This window comes from Neofelis nebulosa, chromosome 3, assembly GCF_028018385.1.
Source record: "Neofelis nebulosa isolate mNeoNeb1 chromosome 3, mNeoNeb1.pri, whole genome shotgun sequence".
Classification (NCBI taxonomy): domain Eukaryota; kingdom Metazoa; phylum Chordata; class Mammalia; order Carnivora; family Felidae; genus Neofelis; species Neofelis nebulosa.
The window spans coordinates 43,990,779-44,004,839 of NC_080784.1; the positions used below are offsets into that span (position 1 = coordinate 43,990,779).

The 14,061-nt window shown below is 33.0% G+C and overlaps 1 protein-coding gene across 1 annotated transcript in view; it reads left to right on the forward strand.

The window, feature by feature from the left end:
* Positions 1-14,061, forward strand: part of LOC131506707 (A disintegrin and metallopeptidase domain 3-like) — a 113,510-nt gene that overhangs the window by 41,922 nt on the left and 57,527 nt on the right. The window contains 4 exon segments of the mRNA XM_058720593.1: positions 2,420-2,491; positions 2,720-2,886; positions 4,204-4,285; positions 11,414-11,553. Coding sequence (XP_058576576.1) covers positions 2,420-2,491; positions 2,720-2,886; positions 4,204-4,285; positions 11,414-11,553 — 461 coding nt within the window.

Here is a 14,061-nt window from a genome sequence, read left to right on the forward strand (position 1 = left end):
TTTAGTTGATTTAAGTTTTTATCAAAAGTACTAATACTGTGGGTGTAGGTTAAGTACTACTATCCTATTAGTATTGTTTGTCTTATTATTTGCTCCTCTGTTCCTCCTTTGCTACCCTTGGGTTAATGGCGTATTTTTTAGCTTTTATCTTTATCTCCTATATTATATTTTGCTGCTGTACCTTTTTATCTCTCACATCTTACCCCATTGGTTTCTTGAGTGGTTCCAATTAACATTCTTGTCACAATCTAGAATTAATGTTATACCAATTCACATATAATGTAAGAGGTTTATAAAAATAAAGTTATGTGGATATTATCCCCTTAACAGATATAACATTTGTGGATATCTACTTGTGTTCAGTATGTTGCTTTTTTGTTTTGTTGATGATTTCTTTATGCAAAAGCTTTTTATTTTGATATAGTTTCAATAGTTTATTTTTGCTTTTGTCTCCCTTGCCTCAAGAGACCTATCTAGAAAAATGTTGCTACAGCCAATGACGGAGAAATTGCTGCCTGTGTTGTCTTCCAGGATTTTTATGGTTTCAAGGCTTACGTTTACGTCTTTAATCTGTTTTGAGTTTATTTTTGTGTATAGTGTTTAGAAAGTGGTCCAGTTTTATCCTTTTACACATAGCTGTCTGTTTTTTGCGGCATCATTTATTGAAGAGATTGTCTTTTCCCCATTGTGCATTCTTGCTTCTGTTGTCATTGATTAATTAACCATATAATTGTGGGTTTATTTCTGGGCTCTCCATTCTGTTCCATTGATCTATGTGCCTATTTTTGTGCCAGGAACATGCTGTTTTGATTACTACGGCTTTATAACATATATATCTTGAAATATGAAACTGTGTTACCTCCAGCTTTGTTCTTCTTTTTCCACATTGCTTTGGCTATTTGGGATCTTTTGTGGTTTCATTGTAAAGCCTTAAAAAATAATGAGGTCATGCTCTTTGTGACATAATGGATGGACCAAGAGGCTATTATGCTAAATGAAGTAAGTCAGACTGGGAAAAAAATACCATATGATTTTATTCATATGTGGAATCTATAAAAATAAATAAAAAGAAGAATTCAACACATGAACAATGAGAGCAAGCTGATGATTGCCAGAATAGAGGGAGTGGGGGATAGGTAAAATAGGTAAAGGAGAATGGGAGATACAGTCTTCTAGATACGGAATGAGTGTTATGAGAATAAAAGGCACAGCATAGCGTTAGGAATAAAGTCAATGATGTTGTAATAGCTTTGTATGGTGACAGATTATAGCTACACTTATGATGAGCTTAGGGTAATGTTTACCCTTGTGGAATTAATATGTTGTACACCTGAAACTAATGTAACAGTCTGTGTCAACTACACTTAAAAAATTAATGAAAATGATTGTAAAAATAACCCTATGTGATGTTATTGTAATATATTTTACTTTGCCATGTGTTCTAAACTACACAATAGTTTATTCTTTTAAATATTCAATTGTTTAAGGAAATGAAGGAAATGAAAAAAGAATTTCATTTTCCCCCCATGTTTACCATTTTCAAAACTCTTTGTTCCTTCTTATAGGTCTCCGCTGCTGACATTTCTGTTTAGCCTGTTGATGAATTTGCTTCAGATTTTGTTCATCTGCAATTATTTTTATTTTACTTCAACTCTTTAAATATTTTATTTTGAAATATTTTTAAATTTTCCAAAAAGTTGCAAGAATAAGAGTAATACAAAAAATACCTATACTCTATTTACTCAGATTTATTGTATCCCATTGATTGTATCCCATTATCACTTGTGCTGTATTTAAAAGTATGTTGTAAATTGCATCATGAAACTTTTTTTCAGTGTTCATTTACCTAGAATAAGATCATTATCTTATATAACCACAATCGAGTTATTCATGTAGGTAAAAATAACATCATTAAAATACTTTTTATTCAGTCTACTAAGTATGTGCATATACATATAATTAAAGCATTTCAGAGGTAATATGTGATTTTTGTTTCTTTGAATGAGGACAATTTCTTGAGTATTTTTATTATTATGGTACATTGTTTATATGGGGTATATAGTCATGCTTTCTTACTGTGTTGAAGAAAATGGTGGTGGCAGCATACTATATCAGATAAAAATGACTTAACATTTTAGTTAAGAGATTTGAGTCCTGGTTCCTATTGTTAGTAGTCATACAATCTTGGAACTTTAACTTTCAGCCCTTAATTTCTGTATGTGTAAGGAAGAAGATAATCACAAACTTCTCATTTTATTATTATTAATGCATAAGCTCCCTAGGTTTAAGCCTAAAACTTACTAAGCACTTAATTCTGCTTTTTTTCCTTTCACTGAGCACTGCATTATTTTGACACTTATATCCATTTAAAACGTGCTGGTTTAGTAATTTTTAATAGTGAACAAAATTTGTCTTTCAGTTTGATTATATGGGCTCTGAAGTGCCAGGTACAGTTGAGAAAGTTGTCCATATCTTTGGTCTTATCAATGCTGTAAGTATGTTTCATTTAAATACTAAACATTCCTATTAATGGAATAACATTGTTTGTATAAATAGTATTTACAATTTTATAAAATATATTCTTAACAACTAGTTTTATGCACTGATGAATCTCATCTCCAAAAATGAGTGAAGTGAATATATTAGCATTATGTATAGAGATGTAATGTAATGCTTATGACTACTTAACACCTGTATGTGGTGTAACTTTTATTTTTAGATGTTTTCCCAGCTTAAAGTCACTGTTAAGCTAACTTCTTTGGAGCTCTGGTCAGATCAAAATAAGATTTCAACTAATGGAGATGCTGATGAAGTACTACAAAGATTTGTGTCATGGAAAGAAAAAAGTTTATTTCAAAGGTCTCGTGATATGGCATACTTATTAATGTAAGTGCATTATTTGCATTGATATAGAATTTATAAAATTACCTCATATGTTAGTAATCGGAATTATATGCAAAATGTGTTATGGGTTATGACAAGACACCTCAAAAATCATATGCATACTGTGTTAGCAAAATGCAAAATATAAAATCTAATAACAATGTAGGACCCTAAGTCATAGCAGGCCATTATTCTCAGAGGGGACTATTTACCCATGGAAGTGTATTAAATTTGAAAATTCAGAAAGCCGGGGCGCCTGGGTGGCTCAGTCAGTTGAGCATCTGACTTCAGCTCAGGTCAGGATCTCACGGTCCGTGAGTTTGAGCCCCGCCTCGGGCTCTGGGCTGATGGCTCAGAGCCTGGAACCTGCTTCCGATTCTGTGTCTCCCTCTCTCTCTGCCCCTCCCCCGCTCATGCTCTGTCTCTCTCTGTCTCAAAAATAAATAAATGTTAAAAAAAAATTAAAAAAAAAAAAAGAAAATTCAGAAAGCCTTGGGATAAACATGGGCCTCAAGGGTTTTAAAGATTTTCTCAGAGTTAAATAATTGAAACTATCACTTTAATATTAAATAAAATATAAATTAGTTAACAGAATGCAATAGTTGCATATAAAACTGGTTAAAATAAAAACATTAAAATAGTAATATGGTTACCTTCTAGTATTTGTATAATAACCTAAGGTATAGATATATAACTATTTGTACTATAGCTTTCAAAAGCCTTCATATAGATGTTTGCTTTACTAATTTGATGAATTTACATGGAAAAATAAGAACATAATTCAGAAGGTCTTAAGCAATATGGAATACATTTATAAATCTATTGGTGTCTCCTACTGCATTAAGGTCAGGTCTGGGGACTCGGGAACAACATTAATGGGACTGAAATGTGTGAGGATGCTTTCTGTATCCTCTCTCTCAATATGAGTCTACCTCATATTGTCTTTTCTCTCCCTGTCCTCCAATCCATCCTTTTTTATACACTTTACAGAATCAATTAATGCAAATCATGGCAGTAAACTATCCTGACTTGTACATCTTAGAATTATATCCATCCAGTGGTGGCAAGAGTGATGATTAATTTTTCAGAAGGGTAGGCACTGCTGGGTTTTGGGCTGTGTATCATATGACATTAAAGTAGACTTTAGAACTTAACTTTTAGAAACTGTGGGAAATCAAATACAAAATGATTGAAAACATTAGATTCAATATGTAATACTCAAGTTTCAAAAAACAGCTTTACTGAGGAATCCAATTCTTAAAATGTCATTAAGTTATTAATAAAGTATGTTTATTTACAAGAAAAAATTTTGTTATTTAGTTATAGAGACCATCCTAATTATGTAGGAGCAACATATCATGGAATGGCATGCAATCCAAAGTTTGCTGCAGGAATTGCTCTGGTATGCATTTTATCTCCATTTCTTTAGTAATTATATCACCTTTTGAAGTTAATATCTATTTCAGGGAACAAGCATACATATAGTGTATCTACCATGCTGTTTTGACACATTTTTATGAAATACATTTTATTTGGATTTTGAAAGTCAAATATTATAATTTTAAAATTTTTGTGTGTGGTAAAATACACAGAATGTGAAATTTACCATCTTAGCTATTTTAAGCATATAGTTCAGTAGTGCTTATGATGTTCCATCATTGTGAGACAGATCTCAAGAACTCCTCATCTTGCATAACTATAGCTTTGTGCCTTTTCACCAACATGGCCCCATTTTCCAAGCCCTCTAGCCCCTGGCATCTACCATTCTATTTACCTGCTTCTGTGAGTATGACATTTTTGGATTCCCTATATAATGGTGAACATACAATTTTTGTCTTCACGTGTCTGGCTTACTTCTCTTATTATAGTACAGTCTAGGTTCATACATGCCGTTGCATATAGCAGGATTTCATTCTTCTTAAGGCTGAATAACATTCCATTATGTGTGTCTGTATAGGTGACATTTTATTTTTTCCATTAACATGTCAATGAACACCTAAGTTGTTTTTAATACCTTGGCTATCATAAATAATGCTGTAGTAAATGTAGGAGTGCAGATATCTCTTTGAAATGCTGATTCCAGTTATTTTGGGTATATGTGTATATATATATATTTTATTTATATATATATATATATTTGGAATATATATATATATAAAATATATATATGGAATATATGGAATATATATATATAAATATATATATTTGTGTATATATATATACACACACACACACACACACACACACACACACAGAGGTAGGTTTGCTGGGTCATCTTTAATATTTTGAGGAATGATCATACTAATTTTGAGAATGGTTGCACCATTTGATAATCCCACCAGCAGTTCACATTATATCCATCACAACCTCACCAACACCTGTTACTTTCTGCAGTTGCTTTATTTTACAGTAACCATCCTATTGCGTATGTGGTGATATCTTACTGTGGTTTTGATCTACGTTTCCATGATTATTAGTAATATTGAGGATCTTTTCATATACCTTGTGATCTTGTGAAATCTTCCCTGCAGAAATGTCTATTCAAGTCCTTAGCCCATTTTTTAATGGCTTTGAGGTTTTTTTTGTTTGTTTGTTTTTGGATTGTATGAGTTCTTTATATTTTGGATGTTAGTCTCTCATCAGCTATACGATTTGCAAAATTTTCCCCCATTTTGTAGGTTGCCTTTATACTTTGTTGATCATGTCCTTTGAAGCACAAAAGTTTTATGTTTGGTGTAGTCCCATTTGTCCACTTTTACTTTTGTTGCCTGTGCTTTTGGTATCATATCTAAGAAATAATTGTCAAACCTAATGTCATGAAGTTTTTTCCTGTTTTCTTTTAAAAGTTTTATAATTTTGAGTCTTACATTTAGATTTTTAAGCCATTTTGAATTAATTTTTATATATGGTAAAATATGTGGGTCCAACTTTATTCTTTTGTTATGTGGATATCCAATGTTCCCATCACCATTTATTGAAAAAGCTGTATTTTCTCCCTTGAGTATACTTGTTGAACAGACTGTCCTTTCCCATTGTGTCATATTGGCACCTTTTTATAGATCATTTAATCATATGCAAGGGTTTATTTCTAGGCTCTTTAATCTATTCCAGTGATATATATATGTCTACATATGGATCATGTCATTTGCGAACAGAGATAATTTTGCTTCTTTCTTTCCAAACTATAAGCCTTTTATTTATTTTATTGCTTAATTGCTCTGGCTAGGTCTTTCTATACTATGTTAAATAGAAGTGGCGAGTGAAGTATTCCATCTAGTTCTTGATCTTAGAGGTAAAATTGTCAGGATTTCACCAGCATGTGTGACATTAGCTGTGGGCTTTTCTACATGTCCTTGATTATGTCGAGGTAGTTTTCTTATATTCCTAGTTTGTTGAGTGTTTTTAATTATAAAAAGATGTTGAATCTTGTGAAATCCATTTTCAGCATAGAGATTATCATACGGTATTTTTTCTTCATTCTTCAAAAATGGGGTTTTACATTGATAGCTATTCAAATGTTAAATGTTCCTCACATTCCGGATATAAATACCACTCACTCATGGTGTAGAATCTTTTTAATATGCTATTCCATTCAGTTTGCTAGTATTTGGTTGAGGATTTTTATATCAATATTCATTAGGGATATTGCTCTATAGTTTTCTTGTTGAGTTTTTGTGTCAGGGTAATCATAGAATGATTTCACAGAATGAATTTAGGAGTGTTCCTTCTCCTTTAATTCTTTGGAAGAATTTGAGGAGGATTGGTATTAATTTTTTGTTTAATGTTTAATGTAGAATTTACCAGTAAAACCATCAAGTCCTGGGCTTTTCTTTGTTGGGAGGTGTTTTTACTATTTTTACCATTATTTCAATCTCCTTAGTAGTTATTATTTTATTTCTTCATGAGTGAGTCTTGAAAGATTGTATGTTTCTAGGAGTTTAGCCTTTTTTTCTTGCTTATCCAGTTTATTGGATTACTAAGTATTCTCTTACATTTTTTTTTAATTCTGTGACGTCACTTACAATGTCTTTTATTTCTTTTTGTTAAGTTTAATTATTTATTTTGAGAGAGAGAGAGTGTGCACGCACATGTGCTGGCATGTGTGCATGAGTTGGGGAGGGGCAGGGAGAGAGGGAGAGAGAAGATCCCAAGCAGGCTCTGCTCTGTCAGCCCAGAGCCCAAGGTGGGGCTCAATCCCACAAACTGTGAGATCATGACCTGAGTGAAAATGAGGAGTTGGACACTCAACCCACTGAGCCACCCAGGTGCCCCCTCTTTTATTTCTTATTTTAAGCATTTGAGTACTATCTCTTAGTTAATCTAGCTAAGAATATGCCAATTTTGTTGATCTTTTAAAAGAACCAACTATTTGTTTTATTGAATTTTTTCTATTGTTTTTCTGTTCTTTCTCTGCTTTAATCTGTATTATTCATTTCCTTCTTTTTGCTAGGGTTCATTTTTTCTAATTTCTTGAGTGGTGAAATTATGCTGTTGTTATGACATCTGTTTTTCTTTTTCTTTTTTTTTTATTTTTCTTTTTTTAAAGTTTATTTTTATTTTTGAGACAGAGAGAGACAAAGCATGAATGGGGGAGGGGCAGAGAGAGAGGGAGACACAGAATCGGAAACAGGCTCCAGGCTCCGAGCCATCAGCCCAGAGCCCGACGCGGGGCTCAAACTCACGGACCGCGAGATCGTGCGTGACCTGAGCTGAAGTCGGAGGCTTAACCGACTGAGCCACCCAGGCGTCCTTGTTTTTCTTTTTAAATGTATGTGTATACAGCTATAAGCATGCCTCTTAGCATATCTTTTACTGGATCCTGTAAGTTTGGATATGTTGTGTTTTCATTTTCTTTTTATCTCAATGTATTTTCTCATTTCTTTTGTGACTTCTAACTTGGACTTAGTGGTGTTTGAGTCTGTTGTTGAAGTTTCACAGATCAGGGGACTTTCAAGTTTTCTTTCACTTGTTATTCTCTTGTTTCAATCCATAGGGATCAGAAAAGATACTTTGTATAATTTCAATATTTTTAAAGTTAACTTGTTTTGTAGTATGACAAGTAGTCTATCCCCCAGAATATTCTATGTTCACTTGAGAAAGATGTGTATTCCACTCTTGTTAGGTGGGATGTTCTGTATATTTTTATTAGGTCCAGCTGGTCTATACTGTTGTCAAGTCCTTTATTTAATTATCTTTTGTCTAAGTTTTCTATCCATTATTAAAAGTGAGGTACTATAGTCTTTTGATATTATGTTTCTGTTCATCCCTTCAATTCTTTCAAAACTTGCTTCATATATTTAGGAGCTCTGATGTTTGGTGCATAAGTATAATTACTATATATTCTTGGTTAATTGACACTTTTATTAATCCCTTTTAATAGTTTTTGATTTAAAGTCTATTTTGTTTGATATGAGTATGGTTTCAAAACTTGCTTCATATATTTAGGAGCTCTGATGTTTGGTGCATAAGTATAATTATTATATATTCTTGGTTAATTGACCCTTTTATTATTCCCTTTTAATAGTTTTTGATTTAAAGTCTATTTTGTTTGATATATTTGTATTGTATATTGAATACTGTATATTTTTATTACTGTATATTTTTATTAATGTATATTTTTATTTGTATTGTATATTAAATACTGTATATTTTTATTAGGGAGTTTAATTTATTCAAATTTAAATTAATTTCTTATATGAAAAGCTTACTATTGCCATTTTGCTAATTTTATTCTTTATATCCTGTAACATTTTTGTCCCTTCCTCTCTCTTAATGCTTTCGTTTGTGTTCCACTGATTTTTTTTTTTTTTTTATTGTGACATGCTCTGGTTCCCTTCTGTTTTCATTTTGTGTATATTGTGTACATATTTTATTTTTAATCACAATTTTAATTACTTAAAATATATTAACATTAATAGTATTTTAAACTGATAACATCTTAACTTCAATTGCATACAAAAACATTACTCCTTTACAGCTCTATTTCTCATTTTATGTTATTACATAGATTATAGGGTTTTTTGTTTTGTTTTGTTTTGTTTTTGTATTTGTCCTTCCAATTCTATACAATAATTAAAAGTGAACTTACCCACTAAAATTACAATAATATATGTTACTGTATTTGTCCATGTATTTATCTTTATTAGAGAACTTTATAATTTTCTTTTGGCTTTATATTGCTAACCAGCATCCTTTAGTTTCAACATGACAGCCTCCCTTTAGCATTTCTTATAGATCAAGTCTAGTGGTAATTAACTTTTGTTCATTACCTCGGCTTTTATTTTTCTGGAAAAGTCTTAATGTCTTCATTATATTTTAAACTATGGTTTTCCTGGTACAATAATTTTGGTTGACAGTTTCTTTCTTTCAGCAGTTTGAATGTATTCATCCTAATCCCTTATGGCCTGTAAAATTTCTGCTGAGAAGTCTACTGGTAATCTTATGGGAGTTCCCTTATATATGACAAGTTATTTTTGTCTTGCTTCTTTCAAGATTCTCTCCTCACCTTTACCTTATGGCAGTTTGATTATAATGGGAAATTTGTGGGTCTCTTTGGATTTATCCTAGTTGGAGTTTGTTGAGCAGTTCACTCAGATTTCTGAAGTTTATGGTCACTATGTCTCCAAATAAACTCTCTGTCCCTTTCTTTCTTTTTTCTCCTTCTGAGATCCCCATAATGCATACATTGATCTGCTTGTTCATGTCAATAGGTTCTTTCTATCTTCTTCATTCTTTTTTTCTTTTTACTTCTCTGACTGGATGATTTCAAATGATCAGTCTTCAGATCTGATTCTTTCTTCTGCCTGATCAAATCTAATTTTGAATACCTCCAGTGGATTTTTAAGCTCATTTATTGCATTTTTCCGCTCTAGAATTTCTTTTTAGAATAGTTTAAATTTCCTTGTTGACACCTACACTCAGAATTTATTCAGGTATGTAAGGCTAGTTAATCATTTAATTTAACCAATTCCATCCTTAGACTAAACTAGAAAACTTCTTTGATCATGTCAATAGATGCAGAAAAAGAATTTGACAAATCCCAACACCATTTGTGACAAAATTTTAGAAAACCAAGTCTAGAAGGGAACTTCCTTAACTTGAGACATCTAGAAAAGACCTACAGCTAACACCTTAATTGTGAGAAACTAAATGCTTTCCCAGTGAGATCAGGAACAAGGCAAGAACAATGTAACTTCCCAGTCCTTTTCAGCTTTGTACTGGAAGTCAAAAACACTGGTTACACCAAACACATAAGGATGTGGAGCAACAGAAACTCTCATTCATGATCATAGGAATGCAAACTGGTACAGCCACTGTGGAAGACAGTTTGGCAATTTCTTACTCTTACCATATGATCCAGCAACTGTCCTCTTTGGCAGTTACCCAAATGAGTATAAAACTTCTTATATCCACACAAGATCATGTACATGAATATTTATGGCAACTTTATTCACAATTGGCAAAAATTAGAAGGAACCAAGGTATCCTTTAATAAGTGAATGGATAAAAAAACTGGAATAAATACATATAAAGGAATATTATTCAGTTATTTAAAAAGGGAGTCACGGGGCGCCTGGGTGGCGCAGTCGGTTAAGCGTCCGACTTCAGCCAGGTCACGATCTCGCAGTCCGTGAGTTCGAGCCCCGCGTCAGGCTCTGGGCTGATGGCTCGGAGCCTGGAGCCTGTTTCCGATTCTGTGTCTCCCTCTCTCTGCCCCTCCCCCGTTCATGCTCTGTCTCTCTCTGTCCCAAAAATAAAAATTAAAAACGTTGAAAAAAAAAAAAAATAAAAATAAAAAAAAAATAAAAATAAAAAGGGAGTCACAAGGCATTTGAAGACATAAAGGAATCTTAAATGGATACTGGTTAATGAAAGAAGCCATTTGGAGAAAAGGCTAAGTGCTGTTATATCCTGTATTATATTTATATTATATTATATTATATTATATTATATTATATTGTATTATATTGTTATTATTCTGTGACATTCTATAAAAGACAAAACTATAGAGATCATGTAAAAATCATTGATTGCCAAGGATTTCCATGCTGCTGACATCACTACTTCTCAAGTTTTAGTTTTTAAGACAAAAAAAAAAAAATGCTGCTTGCACATTCTGCCTTTAGAAGAAAGTTAATTTGATTTCTTCCCTAAAACTGTTTCTGAAGTCAAAACTAATGGCCAAGCCAACCCTTAAGAATCTGTGTACTTTTTTCTAATTGTTCACATGAAAAGTAATAGTTACAGAAGCAATGCTTATTATTTTCCCTTAAAAAAATTCAGATTTAAATCAGTAGCATGTCATTAAAACATGAGATTGCATTAATCTTATTTGTTATTTGTCAATGCCATTTGGACTAAAAATACTATTACTCAAAGATAATAACAAAATTTGCCTATTTTTTCCATATTCTTAAGAAAATAATGAACTTTGTTATACTAGTTTAACTTATATACATTATATTTACTTGAAAAGATAAAATAGATAAACAAGTTAGGCAACAATTGTGATTTTTTTTTTTCTATTTAGTATCCAAAGATGATAACTTTAGAGGCATTTTCAGTTGTTATGACACAGTTGCTTGGAGTTAATCTGGGATTAACATATAATAATGACATCCTCACTTGTTACTGTCCAGGAACTACATGCATAATGAACCCTGAGGCAATGTAAGGTTTTATTTTTGTCAAATCTATATCTTCCCTTGGGAAATGTTTGTAATATTCTTTAATGTACAATCTCTTTCAATATGACCTGATTATGAATATTTCTTATTAACCAAATATGTGCTAATTTAATGCTTAAAGGAAGTGGACATTTGATATTATAGAAATTATGCTTAATCGCTCTAGTATAGAGAGAAAGTGGATGTTGATGATGACTTTCTGGGGCTTACTAGAATCTTAGAGTAAAATTTATTCATTCACCAAAAAAAATTTTAATGAACATCTACTGTGTCCTGGTTATTGTGTTAGTTTGATTTACAAATAGTTAATAAGATAGATAAGTCCTAAATACATTAGTCCATCAGGGATAGAAAATTAAAAAGTAGACATAAAAACAAACAAAATCTAAACGGTTTATGATAGGTTCCAAGAAGAAAATGAATAGGGAAAGTATGGGGAGAAGAAACATTCTGATAAAGTAGTCTAGGAATAATTATGGAAATAATTTTGTTGGGATCTGAAAGAGAATGAATCTGGTTATTAAAGAGCTCATTGAAAAAGTTTCAGTGAAAGTAAATGAACTAATACTTGGGTAGCAACAAGATTGTAAAGCTTGACAGACTGAAGTTAAGGAGGTTGGGGGGGAGGATAAAAGTGAAAAAAATATAGCTGGGACTATAAGGAAGAATGTTTTAGACGTAAGGAAAAAGAAGTAACATGCAATGAGGATAAATAATGAGTCATGGAAAGAAGTCCAGGATGTGATACAGAAAAGAGCATGATCATGCAATCATCATGTGGAAATTAGGATCTTATGATAAATGTAATGAAATATATTTTTAATTGGTTCATGCAGTATGGATAATAAAAATTATCTTATAAAATGAATATGAAATATATCAGAGGGAGCAAGAAATAGTGATATTTGGAAATGATGATTCTCATAATAATCTATAGCAGTTTCTTAAAATTGAGAGAAAAGGAGATGCCAAGAATTTTTTGCAGGGGTTCTGGTTCAAGATGGCAACATAAGAATAATCTGAACTCATGTCCTCCTATAGACACAACAAATCTATAACTACATATGGATCATTTTCCTTTAAAAATATAAAAACTAAGTAAGAACTCCTACATATTGGGCAAATGAGAAAAAAAAACCCATATCAGAGTGGGTAGGGGAGGCTAAGGCACAATCTTATATCTTTCTATAATTCCCACCCCTCACATGCCAACCCCAAATCAGGAGAAAACTGAAACCAGTAGTTTTCCCCTGAGGAATAAAGGGTTTGAATCGTCCTTGGATACCACAACTTTTAAGACAGCAGGTGCTAATTTGGCTGTCTTCATCTGTTGTACTCTGGAGTGCCAATCTCTTCCATAGAGAAGTTTGTAGAGGTGCCTGACATATCACCTAGCTCTGGTGTCCAGGAAGGTTTGCATTCCTGGGTCTCATGGAACTATAACAAATTAAGAGATGGTTCTCGGCCAGCTGCTACTTTTGTGGCAATACACAGACAGCAGACTGAAACATAACACCAAACTTTCTGTGAAATGGCCTATTTGCTTGCCCTGGAGCTTCTGCCTGAGGGGCAGGCTTCTGGTTTGGGACACCTTTAGAGTCCTACTAAGGTGCACTCTGGAAATGGAGTCTAGTATGTACCATTTTGTGCTCTTTCTCTGACTCACAGAAGATCTCTGGGATCTCAGGAAAGGAACTTTTTAAAAAATTTGTTTTAATGTTTATTTATTTTTGTGAGAGAGAGAGACAGAGAGAGACAGAGCGTGAGTGGGGGGTGGGCAGAGAGTGAGGAAGGCAGAATCTGAAGCAGGCTCCAGGCTCCAAGCTGTCAGCACAGATGTGGGGCTCGAACCCACTGATGTGGAGCTTGAATCCATGAACTGTGAGATCATGACCTGAGCTGAAGTTGGACGCTTAACCAACTGAGCCACCCAGGCACCTCAAAATGAACTTTTATAATCATCTGGTACCCCAAGTTTTGAGAATGTTGCACAGTATACATCTCTGCATCTCCTTGCTCTGTTGGCTAGCAAGGTATAGGTTTGTAGCCCCATAGCACTGTGTGTATTTTTATACTTTAAAAGCTGTTGCTTGAGAGTCTGGCTTCCAATCACCCTGAGCCTAGGTGCTTATTGAGATCCTCCCCTTTGGGACAGTTAAAGGTCTTGGTACATCTTTAACCACTTGGAGCCAAAAACTAAAATTGGCTGCTTGGACAATCACAAGAGTTTGAGAGACAACCAAGAGTTAGGAGAAGCCTGAATAGCAAGGTTCATCTCCTACATGAGGCCACCCCTTTGAGACTGGAAGAGAAGGCTGTTTTATCTAATGCATAGCAGTGGACAGAGAATAAAACAAAATCAAGAAACAGAGGAATTTGTTCCAAACAAAAGAAGGCAAAACATCAGAAAAAGACTTAATAATAAAGCGATAAGTAATCTACCTAATAAATTTTGTTTGAAGTAATGGTCATAAAGATGCTCACCAAGCTT